At 39.8% G+C, this 27,508-nt stretch overlaps 2 protein-coding genes across 2 annotated transcripts in view; both read right to left on the reverse strand.

The window, feature by feature from the left end:
• mbtps1 (membrane-bound transcription factor peptidase, site 1) overlaps positions 1 to 15,685 on the reverse strand; it is a 28,917-nt gene extending 13,232 nt beyond the window's left edge. Inside the window, exons 1-14 of the mRNA XM_086027935.1 lie at positions 15,504 to 15,685; positions 8,680 to 9,233; positions 8,206 to 8,469; positions 6,310 to 6,525; positions 6,093 to 6,203; positions 5,829 to 5,938; positions 5,135 to 5,251; positions 4,246 to 4,313; positions 3,862 to 3,964; positions 3,163 to 3,314; positions 2,208 to 2,369; positions 1,393 to 1,537; positions 1,065 to 1,253; positions 759 to 931 (exon numbers count right to left, since the gene is read on the reverse strand). Of these exons, the coding sequence (XP_085884061.1) occupies positions 759 to 931; positions 1,065 to 1,253; positions 1,393 to 1,537; positions 2,208 to 2,369; positions 3,163 to 3,314; positions 3,862 to 3,964; positions 4,246 to 4,313; positions 5,135 to 5,251; positions 5,829 to 5,938; positions 6,093 to 6,203; positions 6,310 to 6,525; positions 8,206 to 8,469; positions 8,680 to 8,896 (2,027 nt within the window). The 5' untranslated portion in view covers positions 8,897 to 9,233; positions 15,504 to 15,685. The remainder of the gene's footprint in view (positions 1 to 758; positions 932 to 1,064; positions 1,254 to 1,392; positions 1,538 to 2,207; positions 2,370 to 3,162; positions 3,315 to 3,861; positions 3,965 to 4,245; positions 4,314 to 5,134; positions 5,252 to 5,828; positions 5,939 to 6,092; positions 6,204 to 6,309; positions 6,526 to 8,205; positions 8,470 to 8,679; positions 9,234 to 15,503) is intronic.
• A 454-nt stretch (positions 15,686 to 16,139) lies between these two features.
• On the reverse strand, positions 16,140 to 26,714 carry pskh1 (protein serine kinase H1). The gene is made up of 4 exons (XM_086029334.1): positions 26,365 to 26,714; positions 25,313 to 25,980; positions 22,576 to 23,493; positions 16,140 to 19,142 (listed from the first exon to the last, which is right to left on the reverse strand). Exons 2-4 carry the CDS (start codon positions 25,379 to 25,381, stop codon positions 18,825 to 18,827), a joined length of 1,305 nt encoding a protein of 434 aa, XP_085885460.1. The 5' UTR covers positions 25,382 to 25,980; positions 26,365 to 26,714; the 3' UTR covers positions 16,140 to 18,824.
• Between the last annotated feature and the right edge of the window lie 794 nt (positions 26,715 to 27,508).

Below are 27,508 nucleotides of genomic sequence, written 5' to 3' on the forward strand. Positions count from 1 at the left end.
TCACCTTTAGTTGACATTTCCATGAAATGACGAGATCAAGTAGCATCGCCTAATTTCCCCAAACTATTTCTACCTCCTCCACATAGCTCCTCTGTCAATACAAGATGATAAAAACATGAGTCCCTATATGCTTGACCATATTTACTTCAGTAAACACTGCTGCGTGATGTTGTCTTTTTTCCGTCTCACACGACATCGCGTGTGCATGCGTCTCACATTACGGACGTGTTGCGTTCACATAAGAAGTCGCATTTGTTTTCATAATGTGAACGAGTACATAAAAGTGTCAGATTTGAAAAGAAATCCAAATTGGCCATCACGCCCTGCAATGTGAACATATAACCTTTTTAACTGAAATTTGAGTTGACGGTGTGAGATGTAGACATTTTTATAGTTAACACCAGAGTTAGGGACGGGGCCACCCATCCGTCATCGTCAGCCCTTTATTATTTCAAGCCAAACAAATTAGTCATGTCAGTCCATCACTCCGTCATTATTATAATAATCCTGCTTCTGTCAATGCTTAATTAGTTTGTCACTGCTATTTTAGAACCATCAGTCAGTCCGTCACTCCGTCATCACCATTTTAACCACCACACTTCCGTCATCACTAAATTACAGCTCATCACCACTATTTTAGGACCGTCAGACCTTCTTTGCCGATGTTACCTCGGCAACAGCCAATCGGCAAGGAGAACATACTACTGTACAAGCATTCGCAGCACAAGCAGTATAGAGTATCTAACACACACACATACCAGTCAAGTGGATCATTTTTCATGCGGAGGTTGTCGCGTGGAAAGTAGCCAGGTGGGTATCGCAGGTTGTGGTACTGGTCCCACAACACCCTTTTACTGCGTGGAGGAGTCGGGACGATCTTCACCTTAATGGGCAGTTTCACTGTGGAGGTCAGTTCACCTTCCACCTCCGACTGACACAAATGATGGGTAGCTATTAGTGCAACTGTACATCACAGGCACCTTTTTACTGTTTTGACAAATGACCACAATGACAAGAGGTGTCATGGACATGACAAACAGAACAAGTGTGGACTATTTACTCACATCATTCTCTGCAGGGGATGCTACTGTCACCATTATATGGCCTTGGGCAATCCCTTCCCAGGATGCAGCTTTCTTGGCAACAGATATGGAGACTGCCAAGTAGCCGGCCCATGGCCACAACACCGGTGAGTAAGAGACGGCCACGTCAATATGGTCCCCATTCTGAGGAAGGTAGGGCTGCCAAATAGGCTGAATGAAAGATGGACAAATTTAGAGTCAACATCTTGAAGCAAACCAGGTCAGGTACAGTACATTGGAAGGGGTTTGTGTTCAACGTCAAGCTGAACAGAACAGATTATATGAAAGTTTGATTGAAAATTGTGTTCACCTTGTCCAGAATCCTGCCAGTGACACCCATGCCGTTAAGAATAGTGACATTCACAATCGTGGGCATTCCTCCATAGTAGATGGGCTGAGAGCAGTAAGGCCACATGTATGGACACTCAGTCAGGTCAATGTAGCTTGGAGAAAGACTGACAGCAGAAAGTACACATTATTTTTGATGGACTGATTTTGAATGTCATTTTACTGAAGAAAGAAATGTACCACAAAATTTACATTTTCAGTTCTAGATAGTTTCCCCTTGGCATCATGCACCATGGTGCATGAAGGACAAATAGTGATAACGTAATCGTAAACTATTCAAAGGGAAAATATGTTTTGAATACAAGATTTATTCCTTTCAACCGGAGTAATTGGTGGTGTATGTATGCACAGTATAGTATATATTTATAAAATAAAAATTAAGGCTTGAGTTGGCAACATTAGAATCAGTATGCTAAGGAGAAAGTCAACTCAAATTTGTTCTTTACAATAATATGTTTTATGCTAGTCTAACACGGTCTTATGATTAATTTTGTCTCACCCTAGCTACAGTTCGCACAATGAGCAAAACATGCTTAAGACTTTTCTGAGCCACAGTGTCAATGTTGATAAGTTGTTTATAGATTACTCTTCAAAAATGTTTGTCTTTAAAAGGATGACTAGGGTCCCTATCATTTCTTACAAACAATAGTGGGAGCACAATTTTCTTTTGCAAAATACATTACATGTTAAGAAATCATTAAAATAGCACAACGTGTTTATTAATCAGAAACTTGTGTTCCGGCCTTTCAGTTGGTCACTTGATGCGACAGGCGTTACCTGGCCTGCGGTCTGTAGCTGTTGAGGATCTGGTAAGCTCTGATCAAGTCCAGTTTCCCATGACCCTGCTCAAACATGTTGACTCCCGGCAGCCTGCGGGCTGAGGCGATCAGAGCCTGTTTCATGGAGGCTGGGTTCACCAACTCTCGATTCAGCACAGTGCTGGAGGACAGAGGACAGGTGCATATGATTAATTTGGTGTCAGACTCTAGGCATGTAAAATCGGAGGGAGAGGAAAAAACAGGAAGAAAAAGCGAGAAGCTCCTATTTTGAAATGAGTGGTACGTTCAGAGTTAGTTGGGTGCTACACCACACAGCGGCTCATTACTGCAACTTATCACTGGTTTAACAAACAAATTCCATCATTTGAAAAACTCTCATGAGTCACATTAGAAATGTTTACTCTCTCATCACATTTTTATTTTATTTTATTAATTTCTTTGTATTATTTTGGTTCTTTGTGTTTTATAGCACAGTACTTTGTATTGTTTTTGCTGTTGTATTTTATTTTTTTGTTTTTATATACCTTGAGTGACATGAAAGGTGTCCAAAATTACATTTTATATTATATACAAAAAAGAAAAACATATTTCACAATGTATTTTGGATGATCCATATTTAAACATGTAACACGTATATGTACGTATTGTACATATAATTGTACGTATTTAACACGTATTGTATCAATGACGCCATTTTCCTCTAGAGGTCGACTGCATTTTAGTGCATATTGTAAACACTAAAAATGCACATTCAACCAATAAATTTCATTAGAACAACTTCCCTGGTGAATTTTAACTACAGTATATCAGTAAAAGACGGGCTACAAATATAAGAATTCTATCAGCTATCGCAGTGATAATGCCCATAAACACCTTCTAAATGAGCATAGGTCAAAAGAAGTACAAAAAAGAGAGAGACACTTGGACGACAGAGGTCAGTTTAAGATCTTCACCTAGCCAGAAGTGTAACAGCTCCAGCTACCACAGGAGAGGCGACACTGGTCCCAGACAGAGATCGGCATCCTTCCTTCATCCCTGACCCCCGAACACCAGAACCATAGGTGACAATATCGGGCTTCACCCTGCCATAGCCCCCAGGCAGCTCCTGCACGGTGATGTGAGTCAGATACAAGACAAGTCCGTGAAACTCGCTGCTCTCAATTAAAAAGCTTTTTTTTTGTTTTTTCAGTATTGTAAATTACAGAATAAGCCAAGTCGGTTAGTGCAACACAGAGTCTGGGAGTGAATGGTTATTAAGGAAATATTACAATACTAGGACAGAAAAGAAAATGGAAGGAATAGGGAAATAGTTTGAAAGCACATTTATCCAAAATGTAGCTGATATGCATTCTATTTGGACAGTGGGTGAGTGTAGTCTTGTCACTCTGACCTCCTCATTTCATCAAACACCATCTTCAGAGGGAGAAAAATAGTCTGGGGAGCATAATCTTAATCATATCCCAGGAAAGATGTCTGCTTTGGCCACTGACTAATTCAAGTATTATGAGAATACTGTTATACTGTGTTGCACACAAATGTCTGGGATGCAAATGAAGGATCTGATAGTTTTAGACATGACGCTTTTACACGTATTGATGAATTAGTTATAATGTATAAGGAAGTAACAGTGCTCCTGAAGAGTGCAGACTCACCCAGGTAGTCATGCCTCTGGAAGAAAACCTTGCTATGTTGTCTTCAAAGTCTATCCCTCCGACTCCAATGACATCCATCTGGTCTGCTGGGTTGTTGAGAGTTCTAACGAAAGGACGCCCATGTTATTTGCATGTCAAGTGGCGGGACTGACCAGCAAGCATTCCTAATTAGAGCCACGGTGCCACTATGTCCCGGTTTCGACTATTGTGGGGCATGTTTGTTATATTTCCTTCGGGTTCCAGCTAAAATGCTGACTGTCATGAATTCTTGTGCAGAAATTATACCCAATGTGCCACTGATTACAAAAGAAACATGTTTTTCCCCACATATAACAGTTGACAACTGAAGTATGATTTTCTTTTTCAATACAGTGACTATCATACCCATACAAAGGTCCATCGTTGCCGATTGCAGAGACCATTATTACTTTATTGGCAGTGAGCTCCCACACCTGTACATCAAAACAGACAGAGGTCAAAGACACACCATAACACACTACTTTTCAGTGCTACAATATGAAATCTGAAAACAATATGAGCAATGATATAGAAAAGAAACACACCCGTGATAAAATATCAGGTTTTCTGAGGTTAAAATTGAACTTGCATACAATTATTATCTGGAGCCTTTACAATTTATTAAAATAATTTATATAACCTTTATTTATCCAGGTAAGGCAATTAAGAAAAGATTCTAATTTTGTAATGCTGACCTGGTTGCAGACAGAAGAGTGAAACAAGGCAAACATTTTATTCAAGCAATTTCACCCAAAAAAAAAAAACGAATCTGTGTGAAGGACTAAAACATACAGTTTAACAAACGAATTTGACCACCACATCCAAGTTAGTACCACAGCTGCCCTAAATATGCACACACATAGACCTCAAGGGCATGCCCTTTCACCCAGGATTAAAAAAAAAATGTAAAAAAAGCTTGCTGACTTCTTTTTCTCATGTGGCCCCTTTGCAAAATTAATTGCCCACCCCTGCCCTAGAGGGTGTGTGCCCTGGGGGTTGTAGTTGACTGAGTGTTGACTGAAAATGTACAGACGTAACAGGGGTGTATTTATTTACATATAATTACTTGTAATTATAACATAACATAATGTGTTCATATCATATATATATTTTTTGTAATTATTTATATTCAGAGATATATTAACCTCCTGAGTAATAAAGCAAAACTCAGGAGTGTGTTTCTACCCAACCTGAATATTTACATTGACTTCTCTACCTGTTTTTCAACTCATTGACAACTATGTGCGTGTCTGACCTTATCAACGAAAGGGTGATCCATAAAGTCGGGGCCCCCAATGCTGAGGTTGAGAACATCAATCTTTTTCAAGATAGCATAGTTGAAGGCATCCAGGAACCATGACGTGTATGACACCTGGACAGTAAAAAGATCCAATCACACACTTGTAGTTGGATTTCATGTCGATTTGGACGCGGAATCTTACTACATCTACTCCATTGTTAATCATCATTACAATACGATGCACAGGTAGACATCAATAAATTGAGGTGTTCAAGTTTAACATTCCTTCAGCATAGTAGGATTGTCCATCCATCCATCCATTCTCTGTACTCCTCATCCTCACTAAGGCGTGCTGGAGCCTATCCCAGTTGACTCTGGGCGAGAGGCAAGGTGTACCCTGACCTAGCTGGCAGCCAACCGCAGGGCACATATTGACAAACAACCATTTGCATTAACATTCACACCTACAGATAATTTAGAATGTTTGATTAACAAACTAAACAATCATGTTATTAGACTGTGGGAGCAAACTAGACTGCCCAGAGAAAACACACGCAGGCACCGTGAGAAAATGCAAACTCCACACCGGAAGGCCAGAGCTTGGATTTGAACCCACAACCTCAGAACTGTGCTGATGGAGGAGAAGGTGCTAAGCAGTCGGCCACTGTGCCGGCCAGTATTATTTTATAGTTTAAGTTAAGATCTATACCTGGTTGTTTGTGAACACTCTGAAGATGTGCAGCTCTGAGTCAGGAGCGAAGCCCTGACACTCTCTCATACTCGCTATCACTCCAGCTACAAACGTGCCATGACCCAAGCCTGAAAAAATAAAAGCCTGATTCAATCTTTTTTCTTCCAAGTCATTACAATGTAGACTCCTAATGTACTATGATGAAATTACATTGACAGTCGTGATAAAACACATCAGCCTGTCTTCATCATGAACATTAGCATCATATTTTGTACTGCTCACCATCATCCAGTGTCTTCTCATTGGTCCAGTTGGTCCTTTCCTTCACATTCTTAAAATGCGGGTGTTTCTCACTCAGACCAGTATCAAACACTGCCACCTTCACGCCAGAACCTACATGTCCACACGCAGACAGTAATGACAATTTCAGCAACTTGAATGTGGATGATTCACATGTTTGAGTCACCCGGCCTCCTAATTCAAAACTGGTCATGCTTACCAGTGTGTCCCATCTGCCAGAGTACATCTGCCTGCAGGATCTGAGCTACATGGCGGGGGATGGCTCGCAGAAGGCGCCGACTGGAGTGGCGTCCAGTTGAATGCCAAAAACCTGAGGCCAGTGACAGACTGGTCCTTCGAAAAGGCCGGGACGATTGCCACGACTGCCATTTTTGCATCCTGTCCGTGCTGTTCCAAGGTGCTGCGGTTTCTGGTGCTGGGGAAACCAAATGTCAATAATAATTAATAATAATAATAATAATGATACATGTAATAATTAATATATTTACAATTGTTTTTGTTCTAGCTCAAGGTTTATTTATATATCACATTTAAAAACGGTAAACACTACCCGAAGTGCTGTACATATTAAAATATAACACTATGAAAAAAAAAAACACAATAACAAGAGAAAAAAATATAGAGGTATTGTCTTGACCCATGTTCAGACTGCTCATTACAGATGGGTTGTGCATTTGCGCAAGTTATCGCTTGTTTCCTCCATCTCACAATGGGGTGGAGCTGAACACACCAGCAATGTTTTAGTCAATCTCATCATAATTAGAAGTATCATCACAAGGTCATTCAGCAAACAACAGCAGAGCTCCACTGTGATGCTTTATGCCTGGGTGGGTCTGTTTAATCATTCGTCTTAATTAAGGGCAGTTTCTTTGTGTCTCTGGAAGTAATCCCTCCAATTTAATTTGAAAAATGTATGTATTTTATTTATGTATTAATTTTTCATCAGAAGATTAAGCAAAAATAGACAAAGTAATAAACTTGATTCCAATTTTGCAACTCATGCCTTTAGTCTTAAGAGTACTGTATTTTCCGGACTATAAGTCGCAGGTTTTTTTCATAGTTTGGCCGGCTGACAATTTCGGTTATCACTTGCAGCCTTCCTCGGAGCCTGTCACTGCTTCCACGTGACGTGTCCAGAGCAAAATAATACAATACAATTTTATTTATATAGCGCATTTGTTGGAGCGCATCCTTGATCGGGTCGGGGAGCCTTATTTTGAAGATTCCCCCGACCCGGTCAGCTGTTTTTAGACACATCATGTGGAAGCAGTGACAGGCTCCGAGGAAGGCTGCAAGTGACAGCCGAAACTGTCAGCACGGTAAGAGAGTTTTCTCTTCACAAAAAAATAGGAAGATCATTGTCATTGTCGAAACAAAAGAAACTTGAAACTCATGAACAAGATGAGCCTATGCTAACGATTAGTGATAGCGATCAGCATTAGCGATACTTATTAGTATGTTCAGTCAACAACCTACAATCATCCACAATTCAACTCGTATATAAATGTCGTTACACACAATTGTCTAAGTTAGTTTCAGACGACGATTGAACAAGAATGAACCACAAACAAGCAGACATGCTAACAATTAGCAACCGCGATTAGCATTAGCTCAAAATAATTCAGATTTACATATTTATTTATTTACTGTAAACTGTGGCAGTTTACAGTAAATAAATAAATAATAGAAATACTAGTCTTATGTGAATGGAGGTGCGCCCCACACTGATGTATTTTGTCCAGTGCCAGGCACAGGGCGTACCCCGCTGTTCAGGCAAGCCCCACCACACTAAGTCACTTTCTCCTTCTGTGAGTGAGCAAACACAGACATTCTCTGTCCCATCCCCCAACACACACATATACTTCAACACGCATTCACCGTCCAAAATCAACAAAACCAGACTTGCCGTGTGTTTGGTCCTATTTTAACACTTACGGGAAAATGCATCCTCTGATTTTGTTAACAGGGATTGTATAGCAGATAAACAGCTTCGGGCATGTTTTCAGAAATCCACTATTCATACTACTTTGACACAATCTTTTTCCCTTAGGAGGTGATGATTTCCTAGCAAGTAGCACAATATAGTCAGACTTACAAGGAATGTATTTGAGCGAACGGAACACTTTGCGTTGTGGAGTGACCCTCTTGATGTAAGGGTGGTCTTCTAAGGTCAGCAGACTGCTGGGTGAAGCTTGCCGGATGTGGACAAGATCAAAGTCACTGGGGAAGTCGGAAGCTGGGTTCTCCCTGGGAACAATGTGCCACTCCAATGTTCCATCCTTGGCGTTCCGTAGGGCACTGCTTATGTACAGGCTTCGTGCTTTGGCTGAGAAATACCCCGTGAATGCCACAATGTACTCTGGATGCAAAGTGTGGAGAGATTGTTTTAGGACACAGACATGTGAAAATATCCAACGTGGTGGTTGTCATTCTAAATTCACATTTCAAGTGAGTATATTGTTGTCTTACTGTATGCAAGAAACGCATAGAAATGGTTCGAGACGAAAATTACACATCACATACCAGCTTAGCTGAAATAAAAATATATTTGAGAATGACTATTTCTTACCATGCTCCACCACTTTGGAGGAGAACTCTAGTTTGAGAGTGAGATGGGAGCAGTTAGAGTTGGGAGACTCCAAGTTAGGGCTTTTACCAGGGCCAGATTTTTCCTCTGGCGATGGCTCCATCCCCACCACAGGCAGGAAGCCTGCAAGCAGTCCCATAAGCATGGAGATCCACACTGGTAGTAGGAGCATTTTGCGCTGTGAAACTGCACAAATCATGTGTTTTGTGTAAGCCTATGAAACTCTGTTGCAGTTTTCAGTTTTGAGCAGCTAAAACCTGTATCAGGGGGATGAAACAGCATATCAGGTCCAGAGCTCCAAAAGTGAGTCCACAATGAAAATGTTCTGAGTGGCTAGAATAATTTCTTTCTGCGTTTTCTCTCCATGGTGGTAGGCAAAGGTGCAGTTCAGTGACACCGCCAGAGTAAGAACACAGCGGCCATGCTAAGAAAGGAGGAGATAATCCGTCCGAAAAGTTGGAAGAATAGGAGGATGGTGGGAGAAGCGATGAAGGAAGAGTTGGCATCAATCAACGCTGTCCTTTTTTTATTTAAACCTGGAAAGAAATGAGAAAACAATAGTCAAGCTGCAATGAAGTAGGCCAAAAACACATTGGAAATTAGAACATGCTATTAACAGTGGGCCAGCAAAAACAGATGGCCAATCACTGCATCTGTTGTTCATTGGTGCTGTCCCAACTCACTTGAATCCTAATGTTTTTTTTGTTTTTTTTTTAACTCAATTTTGCTTTGCAGTGGAAACAAATGTTTACACTGATAACAAGAGGTTAAGTGCAGCTTTAGATTACATTTAGACATTACATACAGACAATGGAGAGCAAAAGAGGAACTTTTAAGAATCACTGCTGTGCTACATACTGCATATTCAAATTGATGGAGAGAGTTACAAAGCAATCTTTTCTCATTTACCCACTCAATGATAATTAGGGTTTCTCCTACAAAATAACCATGCTATTATGTGAAGCACGCACACTACTACTCGAACCTTATTTTACCTGTGGCAGAGAACCCAAATTCACAAGGAATACAATCAGACAGTGAAGTTTCCGCTGTCATTATCTGCTGCACAAAAATACATACAGTATTACTGAAACAGTCTTGTGAAAGTGAATGAGAGCTCCTGTTTGGCCAAAGCAGCAATGTCTACAAAACTATCATCCAGCTATATTTATGGCACAGGTGTCTCCAACAAGTTACCTGCAAACTACCAGTAGCTCACCAGGCTAATTCCACTAGTTTACCAATGAGTCAAGAATACAATGGCAGACAGTTAATTATTGACTCTAATTCCCATGCAGTCAAAATGCCAAATGCTCAAGGTATTTTTTTCTGCCTTAGATACCTGTTTATTTGGTGTGCACCATTGTGAAGACAAGTCAAGTCAGCCGCAGCAATAATTGTTCATGGTATGCATGACGTTAACACGCTGTCTAGGTGGGAAGAAGGCCAACTTCAAAATAAAATCTTGCCAAATAATAACAAGGACATCAATTTGTACACTTATTTGGCGGGTGACTTGATCCCTCTTACTGACTGTGAAGGTTGGATAGTAGGAGCCCAGTTGCCTTCAAAAACTTTTGCTACCGACATCAACACGTCATCCTGAAATAATGTTCAATCCCTAATTAAGGTCGCTAAAAAACGTTGACATTGCATAAAAGTGTTGCTTAGTGGCAATATGTATGTATACATATATATATACATACATATGTATGTATACATATATATACATACATGTATGTATATACAAAAACTAAACAAACCTGTACTGGTGACACTACTTGCAAGTACTTCTTTTCCCCAGGCAACATTTTTGCACCCACAAAACATGCTGCTGGTCCGTGAATCTTGTAGAGCAAGTTTGATGGAAACCGACACTGCTTGGAATGGGCATCGAAGATTGAACATTGTCACCATTCCATGTCGGCAGCGTGTGCTTACCTAAAACTTTGTGCCTGGGTGCCCTCTAAATGTTACCAGTGACGCACAAATTCTATTAAACAAGCACATGCCTTATTATTGCACATGTCACTACTGTGGATTCCTGCAGCGGAAACACGCATATACGAGCTTTTCTTGCAAGATTCTTTGTCGCTCACTAACATTTAGTCCTTCCACAAGTCCACTATATTGCATGTCCTGTATTTTATTACCAATGTGGTACATGACTGCACAGTGCTTCTCATTGGTCAAGACTTATGACATCTCTGATAAACTAGGCCATGCTGTTATTTCGAAAACGAAATATGAAATTGCAAATTAATGCACACATTTCCAGCATGTGAAAAGCCACGGCAGTAAAGTTCGATCCCCCCCCCCCCCCCAATATTTTAATAAAGGTTTGACTCCCGGCCCTTTACTGGGCCATCAAACAACATAATAAATCCACATGGCCCACAGAATGTTTTGGAGGGGACTGCATACAGTATATTTGGAGTTGATATGTGTTTTCCTCTTAGGCGCTCACAATTAATGTCCATAAAAATCCCAAATATTGGGCCGATTGCTTTTACATTTTGACAGGTTGAAATTGACATGGGTAGGAATGTGCATATGATTTTACGTATTGTAAATGTCAATGTCCAGCCCAATCAAAGGTCCATTTAATTAAAGCAACAACAATAAACAAAAACATACTTGGGTAGCAAGAAAAAGCAACATTCTAGGACGCTAAAAGATCATTTCCCTCTGGGCAGCAGCAAGGACAGTCCTGTCATAAAATATACATCTGTGGGTTCACAAGTACACACCCAAGAAGATAATCTTGCACACTTAGACACACCCACCTAGACACAAAGCCCCCATACACACTTGCCAAAGCCACTAAGCTTTACATTGTGAGTCGGCCCCATGTTATGAAAGGCAATTTTCCTTGCAGTTTCCGTCACGTTGTATTGCTTTACAAATATGCTTTTTAGCTTGATACAATGCATGATTGTGTTCCATATGTTACAGAATAGTGCAGCAAACACTCAGTTTAGTTGCCTGATGCGAAGCATATTACAAGCATGTACACATGTATAGATCCATGATGTATTAAACGTACTGCAACTTCAGCAATTATATTTAAACTTTGTGCCTTTTGAAGCACTTGAAAATTTAAGTCACCCACGTTTGCCACTGTGTACACATCTGTACTGACACTGTCATCACACACTACAGTGGTGCCATACCTGGAACTCAATACACTCATACTTTCAATCATCTCCCCCTGTTGCAGTGAAAAGAAATGTTTTCAATACGTCCAGCCTAAAAAGGGCTCTTCTGTGGTACACGCCTTGGCCACCAGGGGGCCCAAAAAAACAGACAGACACACGAGGGGTGTAACCAATGCTCCCTCTAAGCTGCGCGCAACTGCGCACTACTCTCAACCTCTCAGCGCACACGATGACGGTGACGCGCATCACCCACACACACATTACATTTCTACACTCATTCCTTCATTAACACCCGAGTTTGATCCACAAAGAGGACACCACACTATTCCCACTTCCCTTGCCGTCTCAGTACTGCGACCGAGGGTGCAAACTCAGTTGTTCTACTATAGTTGGAAGCTTACATTGACGCAAATACACCAGGGTTGTCCATTTTCTCAGGTCCGAGTCTTTTGATTTTGAGATCTGTGATCTGCCGATACCCTGTGAGTATTGTTATATTGTCTATCTACATGTGTTGCCTTACCGTTTGTGTTCAAATATCCATCCCTTACATGGTTATGACAAAGTCACAAGTGATACTATTCGTAAGTCCATCTGTGACATTTTGCATTGTGTTCACATTAAGATAGTAGACATTCCCCAAAATAAACGTGTAATCCTCTTTGTTTAATGTTTAGTCTGACAAAATACTTCAACAGGTAGTGGCAAAAAAAAGCTTGAAGCCTCTTTTTTAAAGAATTGCTATCTGACAAATTGCTGTTTGCTGTGAATTGTTTTGTTCGCTGCCACGATCACTCTTACCTCTAATTTCTGCTCACAAGTCAAAGCAAAATAAATAAATATATCCACTCAGCGGCAGTTTGTCTCTAAAAACCTATAAGGCCTGGTAGACACATTCGGTTGTTTTTTTTGTTTTTTACATCTTAAAATGATTTTTTTTAATCTGTTACAGTGTCCACACATCCATCTATCCATTATCCAATCGGCTTATCCTCACAAGGCCCGCGGGCGCGCTTCAGCCTATCCCAGCTTTCTTCGGCAGTAGGCCTGAACTGGTTGCGTTTGCAGTCTCCACACATGAAGATGAAAAAAAATAAATAAATAAGGCATTTAACAGTTTTCATCGTACTGTGTGTGGTGTGCTCCGATAATCTCTATACAGCAAACTGCACACATTAAAGATTCCGTTACACCATTGATCAAGATTCTGCTCCTCCAAGTCAGAAACCTCACATGATCACTAGTGTTGTTCCGATACTTATAGTGGTATCGGTAGTTTACCCGATACCACATTAAAACGCTGGTATCTGATCGGGCGGTACTAACAAATAAAACGCAGATGCCGGTAATCGATACTGGTATCATTATTTGAACGCAGCGCGCATTTTTGAGAGCCACATACGGAAGGAAAATCCTTATCCATTATTAGCGTTATTGGTCATCGGTCTACTTATGTCTAGTTGCTGAAAAAGGTCGCTATAAGGACATACATCGCCACATTGGAGGCAGTTGCTTGGGGCGACTTGATCACAAGTCATATATATAACGAAAGCAAACTACAAACAAGGCAACAACCAAGAAACACAAGACACAATCTGGAAGAGGGCACGCATGAAGAAAGAATGATGGTGGTCTTGGCACTATTTTTTTTTATGGGAAAATCCTGAACTAAATAAAAGAGTGTGAAAAAATTGTGACGACTGCGTGAAAGCAGACTTAACATTCTACTGAGTGAGCTAGAGGTGAATTCACAAAATAGGCTAATGGATGGTGTTATTATCCTAGTAACACTGGTAAGACTTGTTTGTTTTCATTTACGCCTGCTTCATTGTTCCTCACCCAGTTCGCTTCTTGAGTGGCTACATTCCGTTTAACATCACAATTCACAGAGTCATGACACAGGAGTCCTTGGCTTCCCCACATACACATGAATATTTTTTATCGTAAATATTTTAGAGTTTAGTATTTACGAAGGTTGGGCCGACTTGTTTCGGACCCTATTTTCGGGACAAATTAACTTTTAACACACATCATACTGTCAGACCACAGGATATTCAGGTGATTGAACACAATAAAATTATCTAGAGTTTAATGCATTTAGTAGGGAAGGTGCAAATTTATGACAATAACAGCCCAATTACCTTCATGTAATGGGCCTTAGTCAATGGGCCTAAGCATTATCTATTTATCAGATTCACCTAGGGCTAGCAAAACATATGTGTAATGTGATTATCATAAATATACTATATGATTAAATCAGTGTCAGGAGTTCTTCCAATGCCAGTTCCGACATTCTGATATTCCTTTTGACACATCTGCTGTCCCATATCCGATGCTACCTCCAAAGTCAGAAAAGTGGTGGGTCACCTTAATCCCCCATTCCCCATTGACCGACTAACAATAAAAAACAAACAAGTCGGCACCTTTCACACAGATAGCTACAAACAACAACAAATGGCTGTTCATTTATGTAGTGTTCAAGCCTTCAGTGAATTTCCATTAGGACGTTAACTTGTTTTTAATCCCACCAGTCTGACAAAGGAAATTATTTGTAGATTCCTCTTACATAAAGTTGTGTTGTATTGTATTGTAAGTTTATTTCAATAGAAAATTACTTCCTGGTCAGTCTTAATTATGCACTAAACATGCAGCTCAACATCTGCTTCGGGCAAACTGGGATGTTGGTCATTTTAGTAACTGAACAGCTCAATCATTAGATCCTGCTTGAGGTAGGATCCATGCCTAGATAACAATATTACAGGTTTGTAAGAAACAAAACAAACAAAAAAACAACAGAGGAAAAAAACGGGCAGCGGTTTCAGACAGAGACGAGAATGCAAGGGCTGGGGACCACTTGTCTCAACAACCAAGTCATAAAGATGGCATAGAATTGAATGATCTGTTTAAGTAAGGATGCAGCCAATTTTAACAGAGGCAGCCTGCATCCCGAGGAGATGTTTAATGCAAAAATATAAGGTCAAAATATGACATAGGCCATTATTTTAAGAGGCTGGCGAAGAGTGACCCCCAACCTCCTGGTCAGTGGAGAGAGCTCAGCAGTATTATGAAAAACATTTATTGGTACAGTACACCAATAAGTCAGTGTACGAAACGCATCAGACCAATCAGGTAATCCAAAAATACACACAAATACAAAATGTCATAAAGGTACAGTTTAGTGTTTGGAGGTGCAGGAAACAGCAGCATGACTATGATGTGTGTTACAGTAATTAAGTTCGTTTGCTTCTGAGCTAACTAAACACACGAACAACTGTGTAAAGGTGTTATATTTAAATGGCCTGTAAGTAACGTACAAGTGCAGTTTAATCATTTCTAGTAGGGTTGAAATAATGGACTATTTGCAAGGGAAACTAACAAATCAAAGCTGTTTACAAAGAGGAAATATACTAACTTTTGCAGCTTTATCGGTGTAAATATTACAACCATCTCCAAAAGAGGTAGATGCTTAAAATACCACTTGTGCTATGCAATATCTCAAGACGTCATCTAAATTGTTAAATTAATGCAGAAATGTGCTTATGGGTATTTTGAGCCAGCAGACTATCACATGTATAGCATATGCTAGCTAGCGTAGTTGTCTTTTTCGGGAAAACTTATTTTTCATGAGATGATTACGATGCTACTCACCAAGATGTATCCGTATCGTAGCTCCCGTTTGTCTTTGGGGGTTTTATTATTTACCTTCCTTGTGGTGACGCACAGTTACCGTCTCGGTTCCGTGTTTAGCTTCCCTTGGACAAAAGCGATAGCAGCAGTCATTACCTACAGCCGCAGACCACTGACGTCTCGTCATGATTGGATGCCAGGTCGGAGTGATTTTACGCTTAAAATGTTCTGGTAAAGATGGTATAAATTCATATATTGTCTTAAGATTTACGAATATAAAGTAACTATTTTGGTGGTACTTCAATCAAGTAGTGCAGCGCGTGTTGATTTTTACAGTAGAACTGTATCATCTTACATGTACGATCTGGCAACCCAAGACGTCAAGTGACGGTAATTTTAGCATGTTGTCCATCAGGGGGCGCTGTTTCACAGTGTAAAATACGAGTACTGTACAGGACAGTTCACATCAAATCATATTTGGTGTTAATTTTCATGTCACATATTGGTATTTGATAATTCAGTAGTAAAGTATTCTGCGTATTTGGAAACAAATGCAGTTCATATCCAGTTAACACCTGTTATTTTATAACAGTACACCACTAGGAAATACCTGTAATAGTTTAAAAAGAGAGAGAAAAGAACGTATGAAGCAACAAGTCAGGCTTGAGTTGTTTTTTAATTGACACATACGACTCATTGAGAAGAAAAAGATAATGGCAGAAGAATTAACAATTTATCGCTTATTCATACATTGTATCAAAAATTAAATTAATGCTTTTGGGTAAGTGCTCTTAACTTCATTTAGGGCATTGTCATTTATCAAATCAGAATTATAATGTACAAGAATAACATGAAAGTACTGTTATGCGGACAATTTTGTAAAACTAAGGAATTTATTTATTCATTAAAACCGCATACATGTTCTCAGGTACTCAATGTAGCTAGCTAACTCACGCACTTCAAATGCTTTTTTTCTAGTTGTGAATTGTTATATTCTATGACAAATCAATCTTGTAAGACCTGAAAGACACATTTTGTGAGGGAGTAGCTCCATGATGAGGTGCAGTCTCCTGAATGAGGCACTAAACAGCTGCCTGTATTGACCATGTATTGCTATCAGTAGCTGTGATAGTGTACTGTACTGTATTGTATTGTATTGTAGAAGAGAGAGAGGAGAGAGAGTAGAGAGAGGAGAGAGAAAGAGAGAGAAAGGGAGAAAGAGAGAGAGAGAGAGAGAGAGAGAGAGAGAGAGAGAGAGAGAGAGAGAGAGAGAGAGAGAGAGAGAGAGAGAGAGAGAGAATCTTAAGACTCAACACATTCACAGGATAACACAACTTGTGTGTATAAGGAAAATGCAAATAACAGCAACAGAATGTGAAAGCTGGGAAATGCAAGGAACCAAAGATTTACAGTAACACTGAGGTCAGCTAAAAAATGGCTCAACAAAGTTCCAGTATTTGCTGAAGAGTTCACAACAGCCTTTCTAATTTATGTAGATCACAGCAACATTTTCATTGAAGAAATTGTAGCAAATTATGGGGAAAAAAACAACAAAAAAGCATGTCAATGATTAAAACTGTGCTTGTAGAAAAATCATCAAACAACTGAAAAAAAAAAACTGCATAAAACTCATTTGAAAAACATGTTGGACTATGCATGAAATATTAAAGTTGAACAGTAAAAAATGACATGTTCAAGAATTTATGAAATGAAACTGTTTTCTAGGTCTAATATTCATTTTACAGACATGCACCCATTCAACAAAACTTAAAATTATAGTAAATAGATTAATTATAGAATATTAATTTTCATTTGCTTTCCATCCAGCACAAAATCAGTTGCAACAAAATACTTTCTGTTCAAAGGGAAGCTGGAGCATGCTCTGGGAAGTGTTACATACAGTATACTGTACAACAAAAAGACTTAAGTTTTATATGAAAAATCTTTTAATTATCTGGGTTTTGACTGGATACAAATACTGGTATTGGGTAGGATTGAAATTATATTCTGGATTTTTCAGAATGTTTGCTGTACATAAGGCTTTTTAATATAAGTGCAAGTAAAAGGAAATGTACTATTCCCACCTTTAACCTTACACAGAAGGTTGCATAGTTGCATGTGCTAGCATTGTAATCTAAAATCAAAGTAGCATTCAGTACCAAATGTTGCATATTTCTCAGAGGCGTATACCTCAATGGTAGCTTCCAGTAAAGAGTGTATTCATGTGCCCTAGATTGGTAAACCCTTGAAACTAAGAGACAAGACAGCATGACACTTAACATGATTTGGGAGCAGCTGTCACAATATTTGTCCAGACTTAAAAATAGGAACGTCATTCTGGCATCACAAGTAAAGGTTTAAAAAAAGGAATAACTTCACTCGTTATTTGGCAATAAATGCAAGTATTACAATTTTTTAAATTGGTAATAATGTGGGCTTCAGTCCAATCTCATGCACTTTGTTTTTGCTTTAATTTAAAAAAATTTTTTTTAAAAAAGACTGTTTCCAAACAAGGTGGTCTAAATGTTACAATAGGCAGGTGCAACTTGCATGTTTTTCTTCATCAATACTGTGACTAAATGGCCACATAACCTTGAGAAGCCAACGCGATTGCAGGGAGGAGCGCACATTTCAACCGTGAATCTAGTCTCCTGTAAGGCACTTTGAGCAGGGCTGTGTGGATTCATACAAAATGGAAAAAAAAAAAATCACAGATTCACAATCTTTTGGAGTTAAAAAATACTAGCACTAAACAGAGTATTTACGGCAAGATGAGAAAAACTTAGACTAAAGACATGTCTTCATTTTGGCCTCTGGGTGCTGTTTCTGCAAGTCTCCAGTGGCCACTCTCCAAGTCGAATAGCACATAAATTCACAGCAATTGTCATCAATCATGAGGGTGTGAGGGAATGATTATCCTCCTCTTATTTATGTAACTTCATTACCCAGACCTCTGTTCAACAGATCCTCGTGGAAGGCCATTTAATCCAGTGACCAAGTGAATGAAGACTGTCCACATTAATAAATAAATACATGTCATGACACACAAAATGACAGAACAAAAGGAAAGGAGAGCTCAATCCTGTTCAAGCTAAGGATGGACAGATGGTCTGAGAGATGACAATAATGTGGCGAAATATCATAGAACAAAATGCTATGCAAAATCTGCCCTTCCAAATTCAGGGATTATCATTTTTTATTTATTCCACAGTCTTGCTGGCAGCAGGTGCCTTCTCAAAGTTTACTGGGTGACAAGGCTTTTGACCCTTCAGGTTGATTTCTCTCCGGGGGCAGGAATGCCTACAGTATTTGGCTTTCTCAGTCTCCCCAATAAGTTAGGCTTCAGCCATTGTACTGCTGCTGATAACGTCTGTTCAACTCGCGCAGCTCCTTTTCCCGAACGCGACGAGCTTTGTTGGATTTGGTTGAGCGACTGGAGCGCGTGGACTGGGCTGACTTGGTGCTGTGGCAGCGAGATGACGCCCGCTTCAGCAGGTTCTGAGATATACAGCGTTGCAGGTTCTTCATGGAGGAGGCAGCCGCCATGCTGACGATCCAGGGGTGCTTGAGAGCCTGGCCGGCACTCAACCGCGCGCTAGGATCCACCGTTAGAATCCTCTCCACAAAGTCTTTGGCAAGGTTTGACACACTGGGCCACGGCTGGGGGAAGAAGACAGACGACATTACCTTAAGTGAAACTTAAGTCAAACTCAGATAATAGCAAAAATATACACTGACGATGTGTATACAGACACCCGTTTAAAATTAGAGGCGGATCGGCCTACAATATACAAGATTTTTTTAACGCTGGAAAAAAAGGCAAATGGCGGACGACAGAAGGGTACCCACGCTGCAGACAGATGACAAAGAACGGACACTCAATTTCTAGAAAAATAACCAGCTCTGGTGATCAGTCTACTTTCATGGAGGACTACAGAATTCTCATAATATTAACTGTTGAGATGCTGCAATTCCCAGGATTTGGACAATTGGAAATTTAAAAAAATGTACAGAAATGATTGATTATCTCAATAATTAGCGATTACTTTGATAATTGATTAGTTATCAATTAATTATTGTACCTCTCGTTCAAAGCACATAAACTATGAATGTGCGCCAAACAAAACTGGTGATGTACAGATTGATTATATCAGATTACAAGGTTTTACAAGTTGTTGCACCTAATTGCTCTTCTTGCTGCTGTACACAGCAGAAAAGATCCAAAGTAGCTGCTATATTTAACATTCAATTATTGACTTCAATGGAAACTTTATATCTTTACATGGAGCATTCAATTAAAATTGCTGGTAAATGAAAAGGGGTGGCAGTAAGCTCAAGTCTGTAATATCTACTGCTAAGCAACAAGGACCCGCCACAAACAAAAATCATAGAAGCTGGAGGTGACTGTGTACTGGTAGATCAAGTTTGTGACTTGAACACAGTGGAAATTACCCGCGTGCAAAGCACAAAACCCTGGGTCCTAAAATGGCTCAGCTTCAGAAAACAGATGAGCCGTGATTAGTCGTTACCTGAGCCCTGAGCAACTGTGATGTCATTCAGTCGACCAAAGTGACAAAATGGCCGCCCCCTGAGATGGCTAAAAACAGGTGGATTTTGCTGCTTAATTTAAAGTCCACAAACGCAATACTGATCAGAATGCCTTATTTCAACCAGTAGGCCTGCATTGAATATACTCTTGAAAAAATAATGTTTAGGTTGACTTGACTTTAAAAACCATTTGAATCCGTTTCATAAAAGAAACCACAAGGTATCTTCACAAATCCATTCACTTTGCCACATCACATATGGCTGTAGCGTCGACATACTCAAGATAGGGTCTATTTACTAGGGTGTAACGGTACACTTGGGTGTATTAATCCGTTTCCGTATGTCTTGTTCGGTCCGGTTCACTTATTAGCGCTGACTGTTTGCATGTGGGAGACAAGAGTGGCGGCACAAAAGACGAAGCCAGAGCTCTAAGGTGCCCGCGTACACTGCGGTCTCCTATTTGGGAACATTCTGGCTTTCCTGTTCCCTATCGCCGATGGGGAAAGGTGCGTGGATAAGTCCAAAAGTTGTGTGGCGACATTGCTACATGAAATGAAAAAAAGGAAAGAAAGAGGAAAGAGAGAGAAAGAGAGAGAGAGAAAGAGAGAAAGAGAGAAAGAGAGAGAGAGAGAAAAATATTTATATTTTGAAAAAAATGACATTGCGATTTTTGGGGGGTTTGCCATATATATTGCGATATTAAAAATAGAAGAATTATCACCAGATGGCTTGAATAGATTTGTTTGGGAATAATTTGGTTAACTCACCATGACATCATTGTATTCATATAATATCATTTAATCCAGACTAAGGATTAATGTAAAAAAAAGGTATCACGGAGGCCGTGGCTCTGTACCATAATAGATTATTTAACATTGTATTTCACACTTCAATGTAAATAGCAGCTAAATATTAAACATATTTTAAACAATTTTTTTTTTTATAAAAGAGCAGGTGCATTGCTCCCTTGAGTGATTTCAAAAAATAGAAAATAAAAAACCTCTAAAGCAGAAGCAGATTTATAAACATAACATATAGAACATATTTAAACTAAACTATATTGTTTTTTTTCATCACAAAAAGTGTATACATGTACTGTAATGACAACTTGTCTTTAACTTGAATACTTAGATGTGTCATAGTCATAGGCTGTTGCTGCTGAGTGCTTAAAGATTTCAGTGTCCTAATAATTTACAAAATCAAGAGATCTTTATTGTTTATTGTATTTTTTAGTCTGGTGTAATTTCTTAGAATATCACCCAAATAGTTCACTTTTATTTATCTTTTCTGAAGAATATACCGTTTACTTGTCATTTTTTCAAAATAAACACTTTTATTTTTTAAAAAGTGTTTTTTTTTGGTCCCGAAAATATACCGAACCGAAGTTTCCAAGAAACCGAACATAAATTGTGAGTTAGCGTACCGTTACACCCCTAATATATATATATATACACACACACACACACACACATACATAAATACATACATATATATACATATATATACGTATTTCAACCCGCCCGCAGCCTCTGGCATAACATTAATAATGGGCGGCCCGGCAGTAGTGTTGACCACAATCCAAAATAAAAATATAAAAAAACAATTTTTTTAAAAGCTGTTTTATATTTAACCGCCAGAGGGGAGCAGACGTGTGGCTGCATTCTTGGGTGCTTTCGGAAATATGCTTCAAGCACATTCTGCCTCTCCGAAAACACCACTCTCATGTTAGCTGTCAGAGTGAACACCTTGCTGCATGACCTTTTGTGTGGCCCTTTTCAGGCCATTTCTAAAAGACAGACTATAGTGGAGAAAAAGAAAGTTGACAAGTGCTTCCAGGACAAGTGGAAATTGGCAGATTTTTTTTCACTGAAATAAAAAACAATTGTGTCTACCTAGTTTGCTTAGAGACTGTGGCTGTTATCAAGGAATTGAATATCACGGGTCACTACCAGACAAAACATGCAAACTACGACAAGGTGACTGCTAACAAATGCCGTGAAAATCTTAAGCAACTTGAAGCTGAATGGTCGGCCCCACACACATTTTCACCAAATCTGGCCCTCTTTGCAGAAAGTTTGGACACCCCTGTTCTAGATATTCTAAAATGGTATTCTCAAAATTTAGCTTTAGTTTTTTAGGGGAAGAAGATGAGAAATTAAAAAAATAAAATAAAAATAAAAAATGTAAAAATCAACCAAAGAGCTCACCTAAAACCAATAAAATTGTCACTGTCCAGTGAAAAGCTTGTATCTCCAAATTTTAGTTTTCTTCTAATTAGATAAAAACAAGTAATACGTATTGCTTTTCTGATCAAAAGCAATACACATGCTTTTCACTGAGACATTACAATATAATAATACAACAAAAACAACATCAACTTGTGGACTCAATCACTCTCCGATACCAGAAACAAATGGGTCCACGTTGAGCCATGTTACAGCAAAGATTTCTGGCAAACATACAGTGAGGATTCCCCCCCGCCCCCCGCCCCCCCTCCAAATATTGAAAAAAAAATGTGTAAATGTGTTGCTTGGCGACTCCTCACCTCTCCAGAGAAGCTGTACTTCCCCTTGAGGATTTGCCGGTATAGCCTCATACGGTTGTCATCTTCAAAGGGCATGGTTCCACTCAGCAGGATGTATGAGATCACCCCCAATGCCCACATGTCGACGGCATTGGTGTAGGGTTTCCTCACCAGGATCTCAGGGGCAATGTACTCAGGCGTGCCGCAGGTGGTCTTCATCAGACACTCGTCTCCCTTCTTCCTGCTGTTGGCCAAACCAAAGTCGGTGATGATAATCTTCGAGTCGGCGCCGGGGTGGTAGTACAGCAGGTTTTCGGGCTTCAGGTCTCGGTGCGTGATCCCCAAAGTGTGGAGATACTTGACGCCGTCCAGCACCATCTGCAGCACCCGGGTGGCGTCTCGCTCCGTAAAGGAGCCGCGAGCAATGATGCGGTCAAACAGCTCTCCTCCGGTGGCCAGCTCCATGACCATGTAAACGCGCTCGGCCGTCTCAAAGACCTCCATTAGCTGGATTATATTGGTGTGGCGAACTCGTCGAAGAACGCACAGCTCGGACTCACAAACCTCCCTTCCTTCCCTGTACCGGGTCTCGATCATCTTTATGGCGTACGGCTGCCGAGTGCTCTTGTGCTCCACGCGGACAACCCGGCTAAAACTCCCTCGGCCTATCAAAGCTTTGATGTCGTACTTGGCTGTGACTCGCGGGTCAAACTTGGCTCGGTATTTGGCCACCTTTTTCCGTTGAGGGTCTGGCACCTCAGATGGATTTTTAGGGGTTTGGGTGGAAACGACAGGAGCGGAAGCTTGTGCCTGTGGAAGACATGGGGAGGTGGAGCCTGCCTTGTCGCCTCCCCCACCACCGGCCTCACCACTCTTGCTAGCCGTGCCATCTCCTCGAATGAAGTGCTTATAGATGTCTGTTTGACGGGGTGGATCCACCTGGAATAAAATATACACATAAAGTCAGTCCGATGTTAAACATACACAACAGTACAGTAAAAATGGGGGTCGAATATGCAGGTGTTCATTGCAATTCGCATAACATACAGAATCACCCTCATCTGCCATTGCGACATGAATCCCACCACCACACTACTTTCTTTAGTGTGTTTTATGAGACTGTGTTAGACTGAAGCTATAATGGATAACCATTTAATAATTCATCAAAGTCTGAATGGTTACATTTATGTCTGTTTAAATATCAGCATATTGTCAGAGGCACTTCAGGCTCTGACAATTGCAATGTCGTCCATAATAATGATTTATTAATCCGTCCTCGTTGCTCACAATTGAATTTCAGCATGGTTGACAATGGTGATAATGAACTTGGTTTTCATAGCGCTATTGGTGCTGTAGATGTGACAATACGGTTACAATTACAAATTAATTTAGAACACTGCGCCGTAGAGCTGGCCGATATGACGATGTACATGGTGACAACGATAGCAATGAGTATTGTGTAATTTTTATCATGCTTACCGTCATTTGTCAGCAAACTTTATAAGATTGTCAGAAAAGCTTGATTTGCCGGACAAAAGCTTTCGCTGCGCAATTTAATGCCAAAGAGTTGCCACCAGGTGGCAAACTCACACGTATGGTGCAAAATTAAATCTAAGAGTCAATGAAAATTAATAAATAATGAGGTGGGTGAACACAAATAATGAATATTACTGTTTTGGGGAAAAAATGAACTAAAAGTACCAGAATTCTTAATTAATATTTTTTTTTAAATGTTTTAAAAAAAGGCAAACACTGTGGGTACTCCTTCGAACTACACAAGCAGAGAAGTTTGCATTTTGAGCCTCAGCAAAACAGAGAACAACATCACTAAGAATCACAGATTTTAAATTGCTCCTTTTATTCAACGGTGGTAACCGTCCCAAAAAGGTAGAGCTGGGCATTTTACTAAAAATTTACGATCCATCCCTTCCGCCTACAGCCGGGTTCCTTTCCGCCGTCCGTCTGTCTGTCTGCCTTTTAGTTGTAGTTTAGTTGTCTGTCCAGACCAAATAGTAATCGCCTATAGGCCAGTCCAACTATCATTTTAAACGGGCTTCTGTTAGCGTTCCTGACTACCAACTTTGACAAACAACTATGTAAAAAAATAAATGCAATAGAAATAGATTTTTCAGATTAATCGAAATAGCCATCTGATTGTTAACTTGACAGCGAGGGAACCGGGTACAGCACACCCAGCGTTCATGTTCATTCAATAGGCTTGAGTTCAACGCAGTGTTGTAGCCACCTTTCACGGCTTGGTGCAGTTTGCTACTCCCCGGTGCCCAATCTCCTCTCGTCTCTCCCGAAGGTTGACCACCAATAATAAAGCAGCATTATTTTTTAAATTGTTTTTGTTGTTTATATGAACACACTCTTAATAAGGCAATGCCATCTAAGAAGAGTGTCGAGCACCATGACATTTTTTAACAACCATGACCCCCCCCTGCACTTAATCAAGCCAATTTGGTCAAAAACCCATTTTAATAAAATTGCTAAGTTGTGTTTATTGTTATTAACAAATATCATTTATCATGGCCATATTTGATTGTGTCATCAATAAAGACAAATCATTAGAAGCACTTCTAAGTTCAATGCAATGCAGTTCTACACCGGTGCTGAATGAAACTAATGAACAACTAATGTCTTATTACAATTCTCTTGACAGTTTAAGGAAAGTTGCATCAGTTTATTGTTGGTTGTGCAGCTGTACCTAATCAAATGTCTCGTGAGTGCAATTTAAACGATGCCTTTTACTGACCTTTTTGACCAGGTCCAACTGAACATCCCCTGGAGGCTCAGGGAGGACCTTACTGTTCCTGCACCCCATCACATAACTCGGGGACTCAGCCCAGCCAGCCACGCAGGCCACCAAGAGCCCTGCTTCATCCCAGCATCAGCCGACTCAACGTCGTCCAAGCTGTGTCCCGACTCAGAGTTCATGAATGGAGCTGTAGTCCCAATCAGGAGTCTGATCTGATATTGAATGCATCAGATCCATCCACTAATGCAAAACGTCCAGGATTTCATTACTGCGATATCACAAACATGTAGGACGTGTCTCCTCCCTCCAGCAAATATGTTATCTCTCCATGTCACAATTGATTGCTTTGGCTGAAATATCTGCACGCAGTCATTGCGCCTGAAGATTAGATTTGACGTCCATCCCTGACAGCCTAATAGTTTGAGCACTTCAGATCAAATTGCATGGATCAGCGGGGAGACTTGAGACACAAACTCCACTGACAAAAGGAGGGAGCAAAGCACTGCGGCATCCAAAATTAAACTTGAGATGAGCTGCCTTTAGGACAAAGGCAAACTTTGATAAGAGTTCCCACTGAAAGAATGCATTACTTTACTCCATTGGAAGAGGTCGCAAGGTCAACATCAGTATCTTCAAAGGCAAAGCTGTAGAAGTGAAGATGAACACTGTAACGTAGAACATAACACTGTTAACAACACCACACAACATGAGTCTATCAGTTTACACAAACAGTGTCTGCTTTAAAACCGTTAAAAATGTATGTCACCCTGCTAACATGCAATAATTCTACTGAAAATAATGACATGTATGTGTATATTCTACAAGTGGAGACCACATGATCTATAAACATTGTCATGCTACTTTTGTGGGAAAAAAAGTCCAAAAGTTCGTTTAAACTGGGCAGTCAGGCCCTTCTGATGCTCAACTTGCCGCAAGCAAATTAAACTAAAACTCAACATTTCAATGCAATTGGTCAGTGTAGCGCATCTCGCTCAGGCGTCCACACTCAACGCTGACGTCATATTAAAAAAACTAAAGTTGATTCTCACCTTATTCGTGCTGAATAGCGATGGAGAAGTTGAGTAGGCTAACTAGCAAGCTAGCAGAAGGGCAGGACTCTCAAATTTGCCAAATCCAGCCTCCTCGCCCCACTATCACTCAGCTGGCCTCTCCATTTTCAACTCGCTAACTTTTTAAATTCTATCTTCAAGATGAAGGCGTCAAAGCTCCTCAACACTGTGAGAACGACGGTCAGACTCAAATCCGCGTTTGGCGGTGTCCTTCGTATACGTTGTCAAGTTTAAATTTATCATTGCAAACTTTCCTCGTCGGATGTTTTTCTGGTCGGTGTTTGTCAAGCAGGACCACCTTCTCTTCGCCAGGATACTTACAAACGCACATACTCATTTATTCCGCTTGGTATTTTCAAAGTAAAGTATTTTGGAGGGCATTACGGTAAAGCAGATGTGGAAAACTCTGCCTGTAAGTACAGATAAGGTTTGAGAATAAGATGCCCTGGTAAACGAAAAAAAAAAAAAAAAAAAAATATATATATATATATATATATATATATATATATATATATATATATATATATATATATATATATATATATATATATAGAGAGAGAGAGAGAGAGAGAGAGAGAGAGAGAGAGAGAGATAAATAGATAGATAGATAGATAGATAGATAGATAGATAGATAGATAGATAGATAGATAGATAGATAGATAGATAGATAGATATATTCAACTCTTCTACTTAACTAAAAGTAAAAATGTGCATAATATTAAATGTACTAAACACAAAATGATTTTTTTAAGTACATTATTGCAGCTAGTTATGAGTCAGCAAATCCAATCCATCAATCAGAATCTCAACTACAAATGACCTTTCTCCATTTGCTTCTTTTTTACAATATGTGTCATCATCTGCAGAGGTTGATAAAATTAAAAAGCCTGTATGGACTAGAGATTGCTTACAGATGTCTGTTTTCAAATTTAAGGAGTAAAAACTTACTCAAGTAAATGAAAATTGGCTTAAGTACTTGCAGTAAACGCTTTGACTTATTTCTTCCTGTCCTTACATCCAGTTGTAAATCTAAACTTGTTTACTTGTATACTTCAGCCTGTCCGGTCGACCATCACCTCTTCCTGACTCCAGCTTGCTGTAAAGCTGTAAATCCTTACTTGTT

Source organism: Filicampus tigris, chromosome 4 (assembly GCF_054856515.1).
Source record: "Filicampus tigris isolate MCC_2025a chromosome 4, RoL_Ftig_1.0, whole genome shotgun sequence".
NCBI classification, from domain to species: Eukaryota; Metazoa; Chordata; class Actinopteri; order Syngnathiformes; family Syngnathidae; genus Filicampus; species Filicampus tigris.